Source organism: Carya illinoinensis, chromosome 11, assembly GCF_018687715.1.
Source record: "Carya illinoinensis cultivar Pawnee chromosome 11, C.illinoinensisPawnee_v1, whole genome shotgun sequence".
Taxonomy (NCBI): domain Eukaryota; kingdom Viridiplantae; phylum Streptophyta; class Magnoliopsida; order Fagales; family Juglandaceae; genus Carya; species Carya illinoinensis.
In genome coordinates, this window is record NC_056762.1 from 24,911,413 (window position 1) to 24,926,491 (window position 15,079).

Genomic DNA, 15,079 nt, shown 5'->3' on the forward strand with positions numbered 1-15,079 from the left:
ATAATTATATTGAAAAATATTTACACCACACATAATCTAGATTCTACATTACAGAATTTGAGTAGAAAAATAAATTTTAAAATTTAAATTTTTTGTACTAAATTATAACCTATAGATGACGTGTAATGTACAAATCTTCTTATAAGAGATATTATTAATAATTAATTTGAAAAAACAAAAAAAAAACTGAACGGATATAAAGGTGGTGTCCATTACGAAGTGACATCCGAGTGCCAGTGGCCAGTAGCAAGGCAACGCGAGATTAGGAAGGCCAAGAAAAACTAACTCAAATGGCTGCTGCGGCTGCTATAGCACCGGCAACTCCTCTCCGCCTTAATCCCTACGCTGCCATTCGTTATCTCTCCCTCTACGCCAAACATAATCCTATCTCCGACATCGTTCCCAATTTCTCCAAAACCAAACCCCTCGTTTTCCCGCCATTTCATCACCGGCCAGTCCCTCTCTCCGGCACCGGCCTCGCAGTTCCTCGCCGTAGATGCTTCTGTACCATCGTCTCCGGAACTCTCCAGCCCGGCGAGGCAGTGGAGAGGACGAAACCGGAATCTGCCGAAAAGTGGAGGGGCGATATGGCAGAGAAAATTGGGGAGTTCAGGAAGAAACTGAGAATTGTGGATATAATGGCCGGGCCCGATGAAGGGTTAGGTCGGGTGGGGCAGACCCTGGTCGTGATGGGTTGGGTTCGGACTCTTCGAGTTCAAAGCAGCGTTACTTTTATTGAGGTAACAGTCATTTGTGTCATTGTATCATTGTATGTGTGGTTTAGTTGTGGTGGCTCTGTTTGGTTTCCGAGAAAATCTAGGGAGAGAAATGGAACCAAACATTTAAATGAAGTTGTAAAATGCAGTCAACTGGACCTAGATACGTTGAGTTCAGTTCTCGAAGTTTATTCTGCAAACTGATATGACAATAAAAAGGCGACGGTTTTTTAAAAACCCTATTTGTAATCTCATTTTTTGAGACACCAAGACACACCAGTAATGCGAAAAATATACATCAACTAATAAATATAGTTTTGACTTTTTTCATAACTAAAAGAGGTTCTACAACAAGCGGTGTGTCACACCAGGCTTGCAAGTAGTATAACCACTTTTTCTATTCTCCTTTCCCAGGGTAATATTGTGATTACAGTGTAGATTTTATTTTACAATTTCTGGTTAGTTTATATATAATCATACGAATTCAAAAGAAACAAAATTAGACTCTATGTCCATTTGATGGTGTTCTAATCGATAAAAGGCTGGTTTGGATTCAGAGATAAGATGAGATGGTTTTCGATGAAAGATGAAAGTTGAATAAAATATTGTTAGAATATTATTTTTTAATATTATTATTATTTTGAGATTTGAAAAAGTTAAATTGTTTATTATATTTTGTATGGAAATTTAGAAAAGTTCTAATGATGAGATAAAATGTTTTCCGAATCCAAAGGGGGCCAAAATCTATTGATATATGCTATTAAAACAGTGGGGGTATTCATGAGGGCCGGTGATATTTTAAATTTGAGAATGTGGTTAAAAGCTGATGGGTTTGTGGAAAATGTGAGATCATGGTGGTCCTCTATCAGTTTTCGGGTACACCTGGCTTTGTTTTAGCTGGAAAACTCAAATTTTTGAAAAATGACTTGAAGAAATGGAATGAGGAAGTTGTTGGGAACATTGTTGATTAGAGAAAGTCTATTTTTGAGGGGCTCCATTATTTTGATGAAAAAGAGGTTGTAGCGGTTCTCTTGGTTGATGAGAAGGAAAGGAAACTCGGTGTTGCAACTAAGCCGGAAAAAATCACACTTATGGAGGAGATTTCTTGGCAACAAAAGTCTCGGACTCTTTGGTTGAAGGAAGGATACAAGTGCACCAAATTCTTTCATAGAGTTGCCAGTACTCATCGAAGAAATAATACCATTGAGGTGCTTCAGTCAAAAAGTAGTGTCCTTACAGATCGTTCAAATATTAAGAATCACATTGTTCACTTTTATGAAAAGCTTCTTAAGAGCAATATTCTTGGCGACCTAAGGTTGATGGGCTGGTGTTTGATTTGATTGATTAGTCAAGTTTAGTTTGGTTGGAGAGAATGTTTGAAGAGAAAGTGTTCAACATGATAAGAGAGATGGATGAAGATAAAGCCCCGAGACCATATAGCTTTTCCATGGAATTCTTTTAGGCTTGTTGGGACGTTGTTAGGGAGGACGTCATGAAGATTTTCTTGAATTTCACTCATATAGGAAATTTGAGAAAAGTCTTAATGCTACATTCATTGCGCTCATCCCAAAAAAGGTTGGGTCTATGGAGGTGAAGAATTTTCGTCCCATCAATCTTGTTAGTGGAGTGTACAAGATCATCTCGAAGGTTCTTGTCAATCGCTTGAGCGAGATTATGGAGAAGATCATTATGAAGTCACTAAATGCCTTTGTCAAGGGAAGGCAAATCCTTGATTCCGTTCTCATTGCTAATGAATGTTTGGAGAGCACAATCAGAATTGGAGTGCCAGGCATCCTTTGTAAACTTGATATAGAGAAGGCTTTTGATCATGTTAACTAGGATTTGTTGATGTACATCCTTGGTAGGTAATGAAGCTCTCTACTGTTACATTTTCAGTTTTGGTTAATGGCACTCCAACTGGTTTTTTTAATAGCTCCCAGGGATTGAGACAAGGGGACCCTTTGTTCCCTTTCCTTTTGATTTAGTAATGGATGTTTTGAGCAGAATGTTGAAGGCAGCAGTGGATAGGGGCTTCTTGGTGGGTAGCTCATTGCATGGCAGCATTAATGTCTCTCATTTACTCTTCGGTGATGACACTTTGATCCTTTGTGTGCCAAATTCTTACTAGATTCATTTGTTATAGGCACTTTTGTTATGTTTTGAAGTTGTTTCCAGTTTGAAGGTTAAATTGTCAAAGTCTGAAATGATCCCCATTGGTTTGGTCAATAAGTTAGGGGATTTGGCTGATATGTTGGGTTGCAAGGTATTACTTTGCCTATGAAGTATCTTGGTCTTCCCTCGGGGGCACCTCATAAATCCAAGGCAATATGGGACGAGCCACAAGGTTATTGAGAAGGTCGAACATAGATTGGCTGGTTGGAAAATGATTTAATTGTCCAAAGGGGGAAGAATCACTTTAATCAAGAGTACTTTATCTAGCATCCCAAATTATTTCCTATCTTTATTTCCTTTGCCTGCAGGAATGGCTACTAGAATGAAAGGATCTTTCGTGCTTTTTTGTGGGGAGGTTTGGAGGATGAGAAAAAATTCCACTTGCTTAAGTGGGACAAGATTTGCACTCATTTATCTTTGGGAGGTTTGGGGGTTAGAAAGTTGAAAACTTTTTATAAGGCACTTTTAGGGAAATGGTTGTGGCAATACCATCAAGAAGGGGATGCCCATTGGAGAACTGATATTGATGCAAAATATGGGAGTATTTGGGGAGGTTGGTGCTCAAACGAAGTAAGAGGGGCGTATGGTGTGGGAGTATGAGAATTCATTCAAAACGGATGGGGGGATTTCTCCAAAAATTTCATATTTGAGGTGGGTAGGGTAACTGGATCAGTTTTTGGCATGAGTTATGGTGTGGAGATGAGGTCTTGAAGAATGTTTTTCCTTCTCTTTTTAGGATTGCCTTTGATAAAGGTGCTTCTGTGGCTGGTTATATGGATAATTCTGCTGGTTTCATTAAGTGTCAGTGAGATTTATTAGCGACGTCCAGGATTGGGAGGTGGGGGATTGCTTATTTTTACAGCTTGCTCTATGCTCTAAACATAAAGTCAGGAGGGGATAATAGATTGTTTTGGATTCATCCTGGAAATAAGAAATACTTGATACGTTGAGAAAGCGAGGTATAGTTGTAATGGATTGGTGCTTTATATGCGAAAGGTGTGGTGAATTGGTGGATCACCTTCTTCTCCGTTGTGATGGGTCGAAGGCTTTGTGGGATGAGGATTTTGTTAGGCTTGGCATTGCTTGGGTGATGCCCAAGAGGGTGGTGAATCCTTTGGCTTGTTGGAGAGGTATTCGAGGCACTCGACAAATTGTGGCTGTTTGGAAGATGGTACCTCTATGCCTTATATGGTGTATTTGGAATAAGAGGAATGGACAGTGTTTCGACAATAGAGAACATTCGTTGGGAAGGATTAGAGATTTTTTCTTTCATACGTTGTTGCTTTGGGCTTTGGTTATTGTATTGGATGGGACTAGTCTTAATGACTTTTGTGCTGTTTTTCCAGCTTTAGTTCGTAGTTATGTGTTTTTCTCTTGTATACTTCCTGCATACATAGGCTATGCCTAATTATGTGGATTAATAAATTTTCTGTCCTAAAAAAAAAAGAGAGAGATGGAGCCAAGTCCACTACAGATTATACACTTGCATTACACATAAAAAAAAAATCTATTGAGTGAAATAGGATTTTGTTACTCGCTGTCAACTTCTTACTGTATGAAGGTGTACTTGTTATATCCTTAGGTCAATGATGGTTCCTGCCTTTCAAATATGCAATGCGTGATGGATTCGGATGCCGAAGGATACGATCAGGTAGCTATCACTATGAGCTAAAACAGTGCCTTCTTTTAAAGTCAAAAGGTTATTGATCACCCACAGATTAAAAAAAAAAAAAAGTGAAAACCTCAACACGCATGAGATGATGAGTGTGTTGTATAGGAATAAAAAGATGTGCAATGTACACCTTTGATTGGCTTATGAGGTATCTGTCCATAAAGATTCCCAAGTTTTCAAAGCCTCAATGTATTTGAAACTGATTCGCTACAAGGCTAAAAACTTTTTTTAAAATGGAGAACCTTCCATTGTTTGCACGAGTTGTATGTCGTGCCGGATATCTTCCTATTTTTGTTTTTTTCTTTTCAAGTATAAGTGTATAAAAGGTTCACATGATGTGTTATTGCGGTATATTTGCTTCATTCCTGGACATATCTAGCTTTCATTCTGTCCTTTTTCAAGCTCCGGAGCTAATTAATAGGTAGAAGCTGGTTCTATTGCAACTGGTGCATCAATATGGGTGCAAGGGATTGTGGCGGCCAGTAAAGGCTCAAAACAAAAGGTGGAATTGAAGGTCAAGAAAATTATAGTGGTTAGTGTTTTTATTTATTCTTATTTGACAGGGTTATTGCAGCACCTTTATGATATTATGCTACCACATAGACTTCTGTGAAACAAATTTGTTTATTTTATACACTATTAGATGAATCTTCAGTAGTTTGCATTTTAATTTCTAGTATTCTGGCATATTAATATGTACAAGGTACATGTGCATGTGAGTGTCTTTGAAAAAGAAACAGAAAGAAAGAGGATGGTATGAATTTTGACACACGTCTTTGAGCCTTGTCTGATACAGAAGGTAGAACTTACGATGAAATTCGCAACTTACTGTAAAGTTAGAGTTTTAACTGTTTGTGTACCCCTCCCTTTCCCCCCCGCCCCCACTCCAAGAAAAAAGGAAGAGAGATTACAATTTTCATAAGTAGGGCATGTGCTTTATTGATGGTTCACAATTGGAAGTATTCAAACGTAGTGGATTAGATCTCCAAGGCTAAGCCTCAAAATTATTAGGCTGAGCCCCATGTTCTCATTTTTCTAAATATCTGATGCTTGGATGGTAGTGGGTAACAGTATATGTTCCTGTTTGATGCTGGATAGTCATATAAGGTAATTTCTTAAGTTCTAGGTTGCTGCATCAAATAGAAGAATCTTTTTAATTTGACCTAAATCTAAGCTAAATGTAAGCTAAAAATTAAGCTGTAATCAACTTTCTTCCCATATTGAAGCATCTTACCCACGTCATTGTGCTGATTCTTCCTTGCAGCCAACTTGTAGAATTATATGTACCGCTTTCTAGCTCTGAACGAACAATTTCCACCAAACAAAGAGGAAATTTCTGAACTTACACAAATAAATTTATTTTTGATAACCTTAAATAAATTCAAGCAGATAAGAGGTGTCTGACCTTGAAAGTAAACTTATTTATATTAGAATAGGAAACAGCGTGAGATTAGGACTTAGAAGTTTTCAATCATATGTTGTGCCCTATTGTATGTGTGTTCTAGCATGCATGTCAAGTGAAACACTGATAAGGGTCAGCAGAGAAATATCTTTAATTTGTGTTGACTATGAATGTACTGTGTGTAGCTTGGAAAGAGTGATCCTTCTTATCCGATCCAAAAGAAAAGGGTCAGCAGAGAATTTTTGAGGACAAAAGCTCATCTTCGTCCAAGAACAAACACTTTTGGAGCGGTATGGTTCTGCTTCCTGTTTGCCATAGTGTGGTACCATGTAGCAAATGCTTACATGTCCAGGGTGATTTTTCTTCAGGGCCATAACGTGGTCCTTCGCCTTTTGTTTTACGTTTTCTTGCTTAATGGTGCATCGTGGTTCTAGGTTGCAAGGGTAAGGAATGCATTGGCCTTTGCTACGCACAAATTTTTCCAAGAACATGGATTCGTTTGGGTCTCAAGTCCAATTGTGACAGCTTCAGATTGTGAAGGAGCGGGTGAACAGTTCTGTGTGACTACTTTGGTATGCATTGTAGATTAAAATAGTTTATTCTATATAATGTATGATGTTTATTACATTTGATTTTTTGTAAGGTAACACAACTGTTTTTAAAAGAAAACCTTATGTTTTCTACCAAGCTGAAAAATAAAATGTTATCAATATTTAGCCATTCTTGATCGCCCCTCCCTTTTGTGTTTCTCGTGGTAGGTGCAAACACTGTGCACGTTTGTCAGGAGGAAAATCCCTGGCTTTAATCTTTATCTTGTGTGCTTGCTTTCTTGTTTACTGCCTTTCTAGTGTCTTTAAGTAGAAATATAAGCAATTTTTTTTTTATACAATTAGAGTTACAGATAAAATGCCCTAGTGTAAGGTATGAATTTAGCTTATTGTCTGTATAGTTATCTCTGCATTTTTGTCTTGTGAGGCTGCCATTTCATTTCGGTGTCCTTTAGACCTATTTATGCTTCTGTGAAATCTAATTCACTTCTGAATTATCTCAGATACCAAACTCCGGAGAAGCTTTCGATTCTCCTGTGGATGCCATTCCAAAGACCAAGGATGGGTTAATTGATTGGTCACAGGTGAGTCAGATTCACTTCAAACTCTTTTTTTGAGTTACTTGTACAGAGAAAATCGGATGATGCACAGTAACCATATGAAAATATCATGCTTGAATATTCTTTGGGAAATCATTATGTGTCATTTTAAATATATGGATATATTAATGGTTCAATCTGTTTTTGGTGTTAATCGTGTTGATTTCCATTTGTAAAATTTGTATTAAGTGTACTCATTATATTGGAAATAGTCATTGCAAGTATGCCATCCTGTTAGTTGCCACTGATTTTTCTCCTCATTTCATTTCATGTGTAAGGACTTTTTTGGGAAGCCCGCATTCTTGACTGTCTCAGGCCAACTCAATGCTGAAACATATGCTACTGCCCTTTCTGATGTAAATTTTTTTCAAACCCCTAACTGTATTAGTATTACCAATTTGTATGGGAAAAGATTCTAATATTTCTTTCTATGATCACTTTGTCCAGGTGTATACATTTGGTCCAACATTTCGAGCAGAAAACTCGAACACTTCTAGGCACTTGGCTGAATTTTGGGTATGCGCTCTTGGTTATTTCTGTTCCTTATAATGTCTCTTCCTGTGTTGTTCCTCCTGTATATGTATTCTGTGACAGAATATCTTACAACTCTTCTCATTGCTCTAGATGATTGAACCAGAACTTGCATTTGCTGATCTGAATGATGACATGGCCTGTGCAACTGCCTATCTCCAGTACGTAGTATGTTACCCTTCATAACCATTGTCAATTCAACACTCATCAGACTGTCTTCTGGAAAGCTCAAGCATGTGGACATATGCCTCTATTAGTAACATATGCATGTGGAAAGCTCATACAGTTCTTGGGTGGGATCTTCATTTTCAGGACTTCTATTAGTAACATTTGCCTCTATTATGCTTGAAGGTAACATATGTCCTCGAAAATTGCAAAGAAGACATGGATTTCTTCAATACTTGGATTGAGAAAGGAATCATTGATCGATTGAGTGTATGAAATCTCTGTGTAACTTATTGTTTCTAACCTTCGTCATTGCTCATTTGTATTTTCTTTCAACATACCCTATCTCCCTCAAACTGCCCCTTCTACTCAATACCTTTTTTTAATATGTTCTTTACAAATATAATGATCCACCTCACCTTTGCGAATATTTTTTCTACAATCAACAGGATGTGGCAGAAAAAGACTTTGTGCAGATGACTTATACTGATGCAATTGAGCTTCTGTTAAAAACAAATAAGAAGTTTGAATTCCCGGTACAACTTATTATTCTTGCTCATTAAACTAGCACAATCATTGCAAATTCACTTTGACTGTGGTATATATATATATATATATTTATATATTATAAGTAATGGTTTATATATATGTGTAAGTGTTTGTGTATGCTTGTGTGCATGCATGCATGTATAGTTTTGGTAAGCTATACACATGTAGTGGGTGTTAAACATTTGACCTCACCCTCCATCTTATTATTGTTAGGGAAGAAAGTGTCATTTTAGCTAGGCCTCTCCGTCCTTTCATTGAGTATAGCAGAAATTCATTTTAGGAACTTTTTAAATTTTTCCTCTAGATGTGTTTCTCATAATAAACCTGATTTGATCAAAACCACGGGGTTTCGTTGCTTTTCTTCATGTTATAAGTAGTAACTTAGACATATCAAACTCAAATGTTCTCGTGTATTGTTTGTGCCCGAAAGCCATAGCATTATGTTGCCCTGAGTTTGCAAGGTTAGTCTTTAGTAGCAGGTGATTTGTTCCTTTTCTCCTGGCAATATTCAATCCAATATTGCAACCATTTCCAATTCTGAGAAGCTCATACTTTTTTTTTTTCGTTGGAAGAGATTTATTAACAAACCTTTGAATGATGACAGAATTTAAGAGGAATTTTTTTATGGACTTATGCTTTCAAGTTTCTACCAAAGTTGTTATTCATGTTTTGGATCATATGCCCAAGTCTTGTAATGAGAGCTTGTTTTTTGAATTGTGGACTATGTGTTACTAAATAGCTTCACTGTTGGACTGTCGCTTTCTAAACTATGAAAGCACCACCTCTCTCTACCACTCTAGATCTTGAATGGATCACTTGTTGCAGGATAAGTTGAACAATTTAATAAAAATAATAGGCAAACCCTGACATTTTTTGGGATACATTAATCTTTTTAGCAGGATACAAATATTGTAGTAGTGGCCCCAATACGACTACATCTTACAGAAACACATGGTTTGACATAAAACACTAGAACAGATTTGTGTTATGTGGTTTTTACAATGATTTTGTCAATCTTTTTAATGTAAAATCCTTCTTTTATTTTTCTGAATTGTAGGTGAAATGGGGATGTGATCTGCAGAGTGAGCATGAACGTTACATAACTGAAGAGGCATTTGGTGGATGCCCTGTTATAATCAGAGACTATCCTAAGGCATTAGCTCCCTTCGCCTTTCTTTCATTCTTTCCTTATTGCCTAGAATAAATAAAGAAAAACTTATGCCAAGGATATGGCACTTTGAAGTTATTTAATATAACTTTTTTTTATAACTAATTCCATGTAAAATTTCAGGAAATCAAAGCATTCTATATGCGGCAAAATGATGATGGGAGAACTGTTGCGGCAATGGATATGTTGGTTCCTCGGGTAATCTTTAGATTTTTCGTTTCATATCTTTCTTTGCTGCTAACTAGTTCAGGCTGGGAAACTGGCAATTTATCAGGCTTCTAATTTATGATATAATAGCAGTTAAGACTTATGTTTGTGCAATGGAAACTCTTTCAAGAAGAAAAGTGCTTGTGCATGTGTAATAGAATGTTCTCTGTCACTCCTTCCCACCACCGGTATAACTGTCTGATTCCATTGCTTCACTGATTTAATCTATTTATGGTGCAGCTTATAAAAAATATATATATTTATGGTGCATGTGATATATTTACCAATAAAGATTTTTTTTAATCAAGTGATTTTACAAACTCTATTATAAACCGCTGCTAATTATTAATGGATAATTGATAGATTGGAACTCCTAGCCTGGGTTTTTTTTTTTTTTTTTTTTTTTTTTTTTTTTTTTGACAAGTAATAATCAAATTTTATTGAAGAGAATGAAGATAGGCATAGCCTATGTACATAGGGAGTATACAGAAGAAACGCCTAAAAACATTCTAAACGTTCTAAATAAAGGATAAGAAGTCATGAACATTGGTTCCATGAAGCACAATAGCTGAAAACCAGAGCAATAACGTGTGTAAGAAAAAATTCTGAAGCTCCGCCATAGTGCGCTCCCTATCTTCGAAGCATCACGCATTCCTTTCTGACCAAATACACCACATAATGCACAATGGTACCATCCTCCAAACTGCCCCTACCTGAGGACAGCCTGAATGTCCTTCCAACAAGCAAATAGATCAACCACCCTCAATGGCATTACCCAAGGAACATCAATTCTTCTAAAGATCTCATTCCATAAAGTTCTTGACATTCACAATGCAATAATAAGTGATCCACTGACTCTCCATTTTTTTTGCACATATAACACCAGTCCAGCACAATTAACCCCCTCCTCCTCATGTTGTCCATGGTCAGGATGTTCCCTAGAGCCGCTATCCATACAAAGAAAGCCACTTTTGAAGGCACACGGGATCTCCAAATTCTTGCCCACAGGAAGAAAACATTACCTTGTGATCCCAGTAGTTTATAATATGCCTTAACTGTGAACTTCTTGCTGCTCTGCCATTGGACCTCCACTGTATCCTATCCCCCGTGCCATTAGCCTCCCTTTGGAATATATCAGACTGAAGAATTCTGAGACGGTATGCAATTCCCAATCATGATTAGCCCATTTCACTGATGAAAACCATGAGAAAATGTGTATATATCTGCCACAGAGGCCTCCCTATCAGAGCAATACTATAGAGGGCTGGGAAAGTCCTTTCAAGAGCACTCTCGCGGTCTCACCACACCAGACATTGTGCCATAACCTGACTCTAGTGCCCTCTCCAACAACAAAATGGATGTGTTTTTTGAAGCACGGCCAACCCTTCCTAATATATTTCCACAAACCCACACCATGCCCCCCGCGCCCCCCCCCCCCAAAAAAAAAAAAAAATCCCCCTCCACATGATACCTCCAAAGCCACTTCCCCAATAGAGCTTTATTAAAGATCCTCAAATTGCATACGGGATATGGGGCATTTAGTTTGTTAGAATGTATATGGACTCTATTTGACTGGAAAAAAATTCTATATAGATACTGGATTTTACAAATTGCTTCTTCAAGAATGTGGACGATGGTTTTGAGTGGGCTTTTGGCCAGATTTGGTTAGCAATTGGATATTGTTGTGGGATGAGATTACTGGTTTATGTAGTTCGTGGGACGTGCCTTGGTGTAGTTCAATTTGCCCCTTGTTGGGAGTGCTTTCATATGGTCTTAACAATCGGGTTTGGGTGAGATTTTATAGATTTCTGATATCTCCTTCTTGGGAGACACATTTTTTGGAGTTGTGTCAAAAGAGATTGCTTGGGTATGTTTGGACCACTTCCCCCATCATGATAAATTGTGAGGGTATTTAGTTGGCTGCAGGTATTTGAAGTTTGAAAATGTGTTTAAAAGCTTGTGGATTCGTGGAAAAGGTGAGGCAATGGTGGTCATTTTATCAATTTAGTGGCACTCCAGGTTATATATTGGCTGTTAAAACCTTGAAGAGTGAATTGAAGAAGTGGAACGTGGAATTTTTGGGAACTTAGATAGTGTGAAGAATTCCCTTCTTGAGGAATTATGGGGCAGTTGGGAAGAGAATGAGACTCTTTTGGATGACAAATTGGCGTGGAAAGGCATTGTGGCTTGAACTTGAGAAGATGATCCTGTTGGAGGAGATCTCATGTAGGCCAAAAAGTCTCGGGCTCTTTGGCTGAAAGGCCAAAATCTCCGTCTTTCCAACAGTTTAGTTTTCGAGTCTTTTAATATTTTCAGTGCAAGCTGGGGTTGGAAAGGCTTTTTGAAGATGGCGAGGTCCATCACATGATTAGAAGGATGGCCTTTTTTAAGGATTGTTGAAACTGGATGCTCTCTCCATGAATTTTATTCTTTCAAGAGCAACCCACATTTTGCTGCTATATCAAGAATGATTCCTTTATGTCTCATGTGGTGCATGTGGCTTGAAAATCGGAGCTTTGATGATAGGGAGCGCTCTTTAGATGAGCTTAGAAGTTTTTTTTTTGACACCGTATTTCTTTGGGTTTCTGTCCTTTTACTCAATGGATCTAGTTTTCATGACTTTCTTGTACCATTTTCTACCTCTTAACTTGTAACTAGATGTTCTCTTTTGTATCTACTTGGGCAGCGCTTGTTTACTTGTTTCAAGAAATTTAATCGTACTTATAAAAGAAAGAAGTATTTGCTTCAAAATATTTCAGTTTTAGAAGACAAAAAAATAAAAACAAGACATTACCACAGAAAGTTTATCATAGAAGGTGAAAACGGCTATTTAGAGGTGTATTGATTATTATTGTTTCCCAATTTACAAGTCTCTGTCAACTCGATGGATAATTAGTTTTAGGGGGGAATGGATCCTAAATTGGACTCCATCAAACTATGAAAGTAAGAGAAACTACTGTAAAAATAAAATCTCAATAATGCTTCTGGTATACAACAAGCTAGGCAAGTAGATGATAACTAGGTGAGGCATGCCCTTGTGATTCCGTGTAGCAATTAATATTTTATTTTCTAGTATTGACAGGTGAAATTTAGTGAATGAGCTTATTGCAAGCCTTGTCTTGGATACCCTTACATAAGATTTTTAATACTGGCTTTTGCCATCCGTTTTTGATTAAAAAAACTTGTTTATTCATAAATAAATAAAAAAGAATTTTAATGCTATTGCAAACCTTTGTCAGGTTGGTGAGCTTATTGGTGGTAGCCAAAGAGAAGAAAGGCTTGAATATCTGGAAGCTCGTTTAGATGACTTAAAGCTGAATAAAGACAGCTACTGGTGGTATCTTGATTTGCGTCGTTATGGTTCAGGTCAGGATTTGCTTTCTTTAAAATAAAGAGAAATCCTTAATTTGGTCATTTCTGAGAAAGGTGGACTTGCTCATATACTATTTATGACTTATTTGGTTATACATACATCAGTTAAATTTATAAATACATAGTAATTACATCGTAAAGGTTGGTATGTTAAGATCTTAATTGAATATTTAAAAAAAAAAATTTGAGATATGAATTGGAAATGGGTTTGCTGATGTTAGGTCTACAACCAGATTGTTGCCATTAGTGTAGTTTGCATACTTGATTATTGTCTGGTGATAAATTAGTTTGAGGGGCTCATGATTTGGGAAGTGATAACAGTTAGGAAAGCATTTCTGGTTGGCTGCAAACTTGCAGTAGAAAAATTAAGAGAGGAAGTGCGTGTTTATTCACTGGAAGTTTTTCACTTCACTCTAGACGTGGCATCTTAAGTTAGTCCGGATGTGCAGCTGCATTTTCATTTAGGCCCTTTTTGGGATCTCATGGGCTAGCAATCTCAGCTCTGACAGATATGGCTTAGAGTTGTAACCATACTGGTAGGATAATGTTGGGGTGACAGCTTTTATAAATAATAAAAATAATAATAAAAATGGTTCTATGCATTCTTAGTTAAAATCTATGATTTATAATTTGTATTTTAATATCGTTTTCTTGCATGCCAGTTCCTCATGCGGGATTTGGGTTGGGCTTTGAAAGGCTTGTGCAATTTGCTACTGGAATAGAGAATATAAGAGATGCAATCCCTTTCCCTAGGGCACCTGGTTCGGCTGAGTTTTAATGGCAAAACTGCTCCTTTTTATTGTAATTTTATAAACCCCCCCCTCTTTCCGTCCCTTTTTTCTTTGTATTTTATGTACATCAATTTTTTGAACTAAAAAAATCTTAAAGATTTCCACCCCCCATGAACAGTTATTTAATGTCATTTTTGGTATTCTCTTAACATTTCTTTTTGATATTTGCACACATGGAAATGAGACTTCTCTGTAGTATTTATTCGGAAGGAAGTTGTGTAAAATATTACTCAAAGGTTCTTCCTGAAACTGGCATTCTCAAATGAGATAACAGAAGGTGTTTGCTGGGTGCCTTATTCCTAAGAAGTGCGAGTCTCTTTTAGGCAGCAGTATAACTCAAAATATGAATTGGCGGTTCTCCAAAGATGCATAAACTAACAGGGGGAAGAGAACACAACAAAAACCAACAGGTGGAGATTTTATTTTATTTTTCTGAGCTTTTTTTTCATTCCCCCAAATAAGAGGCAAAATAATGTAATCATGTGTTACTTGTAAGGTATTTAAATGGACAGAAGTGACTTATTTCTTTGATAATTGCCATAACTCGAGATGACTACCTCTTATGGGGAATTGAAAGAATACTTGTCAGGTTCAAAGCTCTCCTAATTTTTAGCAGACATGCTTGGATTCCACGAGCTCATGGGCTGCATCAACTGCAGGCACCACAGCGGCCTAGGTTTTCCTGCGTAGATAATGAAGAAATTCTCTCCTACGTGGGAAGACTTTCAGACAATGCAGAGATAATGCGAAGGAAGCGCGTTTTATATTAAGGAAAGCAATTACAGCTCAAGGAAATTCAAATTCCCGAGTGTTTCTAGCACAATGTTTGTGTGATAAAAGGGTCGATGGGAATGCTTCCTGGGCAGTTGCCATGAAATGTGTCAAAATGTTGGCACTTCTGGCGAGGATGCGGCGGCAGACGTCATCGATCAACAAAGAGATCATTGATTTTTAGTTACAAGGTTAGGGAATACCCCCAGAAGTTTTCTTTTTTCTTTTTTCTTTTTTTATTTTTAACTTAGAAGGTCAACTTCAGTACACCTAGTTTTGGGTAGCAAGAGAGGGAGTATGAAGGCAACGCTAATAAAGGAACTATTGAATACCAGAATCTCCTAGACATTATTCCTTCCAGGGATAAGCCCCGTAGGCATAGAAGCGAAAGATGGTAGGAGATAATCTAGTCGTCC

General features: G+C 37.3%; 1 protein-coding gene across 1 annotated transcript; it reads left to right on the forward strand.

The window, feature by feature from the left end:
• Nucleotides 1-213: 213 nt before the first annotated feature.
• LOC122281564 (asparagine--tRNA ligase, chloroplastic/mitochondrial) lies at nucleotides 214-14,041 on the forward strand. Its single transcript, XM_043093165.1, has 15 exons — nucleotides 214-740; nucleotides 4,471-4,539; nucleotides 4,982-5,092; nucleotides 6,148-6,252; nucleotides 6,397-6,534; nucleotides 7,014-7,094; nucleotides 7,388-7,465; nucleotides 7,557-7,625; nucleotides 7,734-7,808; nucleotides 7,992-8,075; nucleotides 8,255-8,341; nucleotides 9,412-9,507; nucleotides 9,646-9,720; nucleotides 12,969-13,095; nucleotides 13,764-14,041. Exons 1-15 carry the CDS (start codon nucleotides 291-293, stop codon nucleotides 13,877-13,879), a joined length of 1,761 nt encoding a protein of 586 aa, XP_042949099.1. The 5' UTR covers nucleotides 214-290; the 3' UTR covers nucleotides 13,880-14,041.
• Nucleotides 14,042-15,079: the final 1,038 nt, after the last annotated feature.

Excerpts from the sequence above, each read along its gene's own strand:
- LOC122281564 (XM_043093165.1), top strand. The coding sequence starts at position 291 with ATGGCTGCTGCGGCTGCTATAGCACCGGCAACTCCTCTCCGCCTTAAT. Across the intron at positions 9,508-9,645 it reads TAATCAGAGACTATCCTAAG|GAAATCAAAGCATTCTATAT; the intron begins GCATTAGCTCCC and ends GTAAAATTTCAG. Across the intron at positions 13,096-13,763 it reads TTTGCGTCGTTATGGTTCAG|TTCCTCATGCGGGATTTGGG; the intron begins GTCAGGATTTGC and ends CTTGCATGCCAG.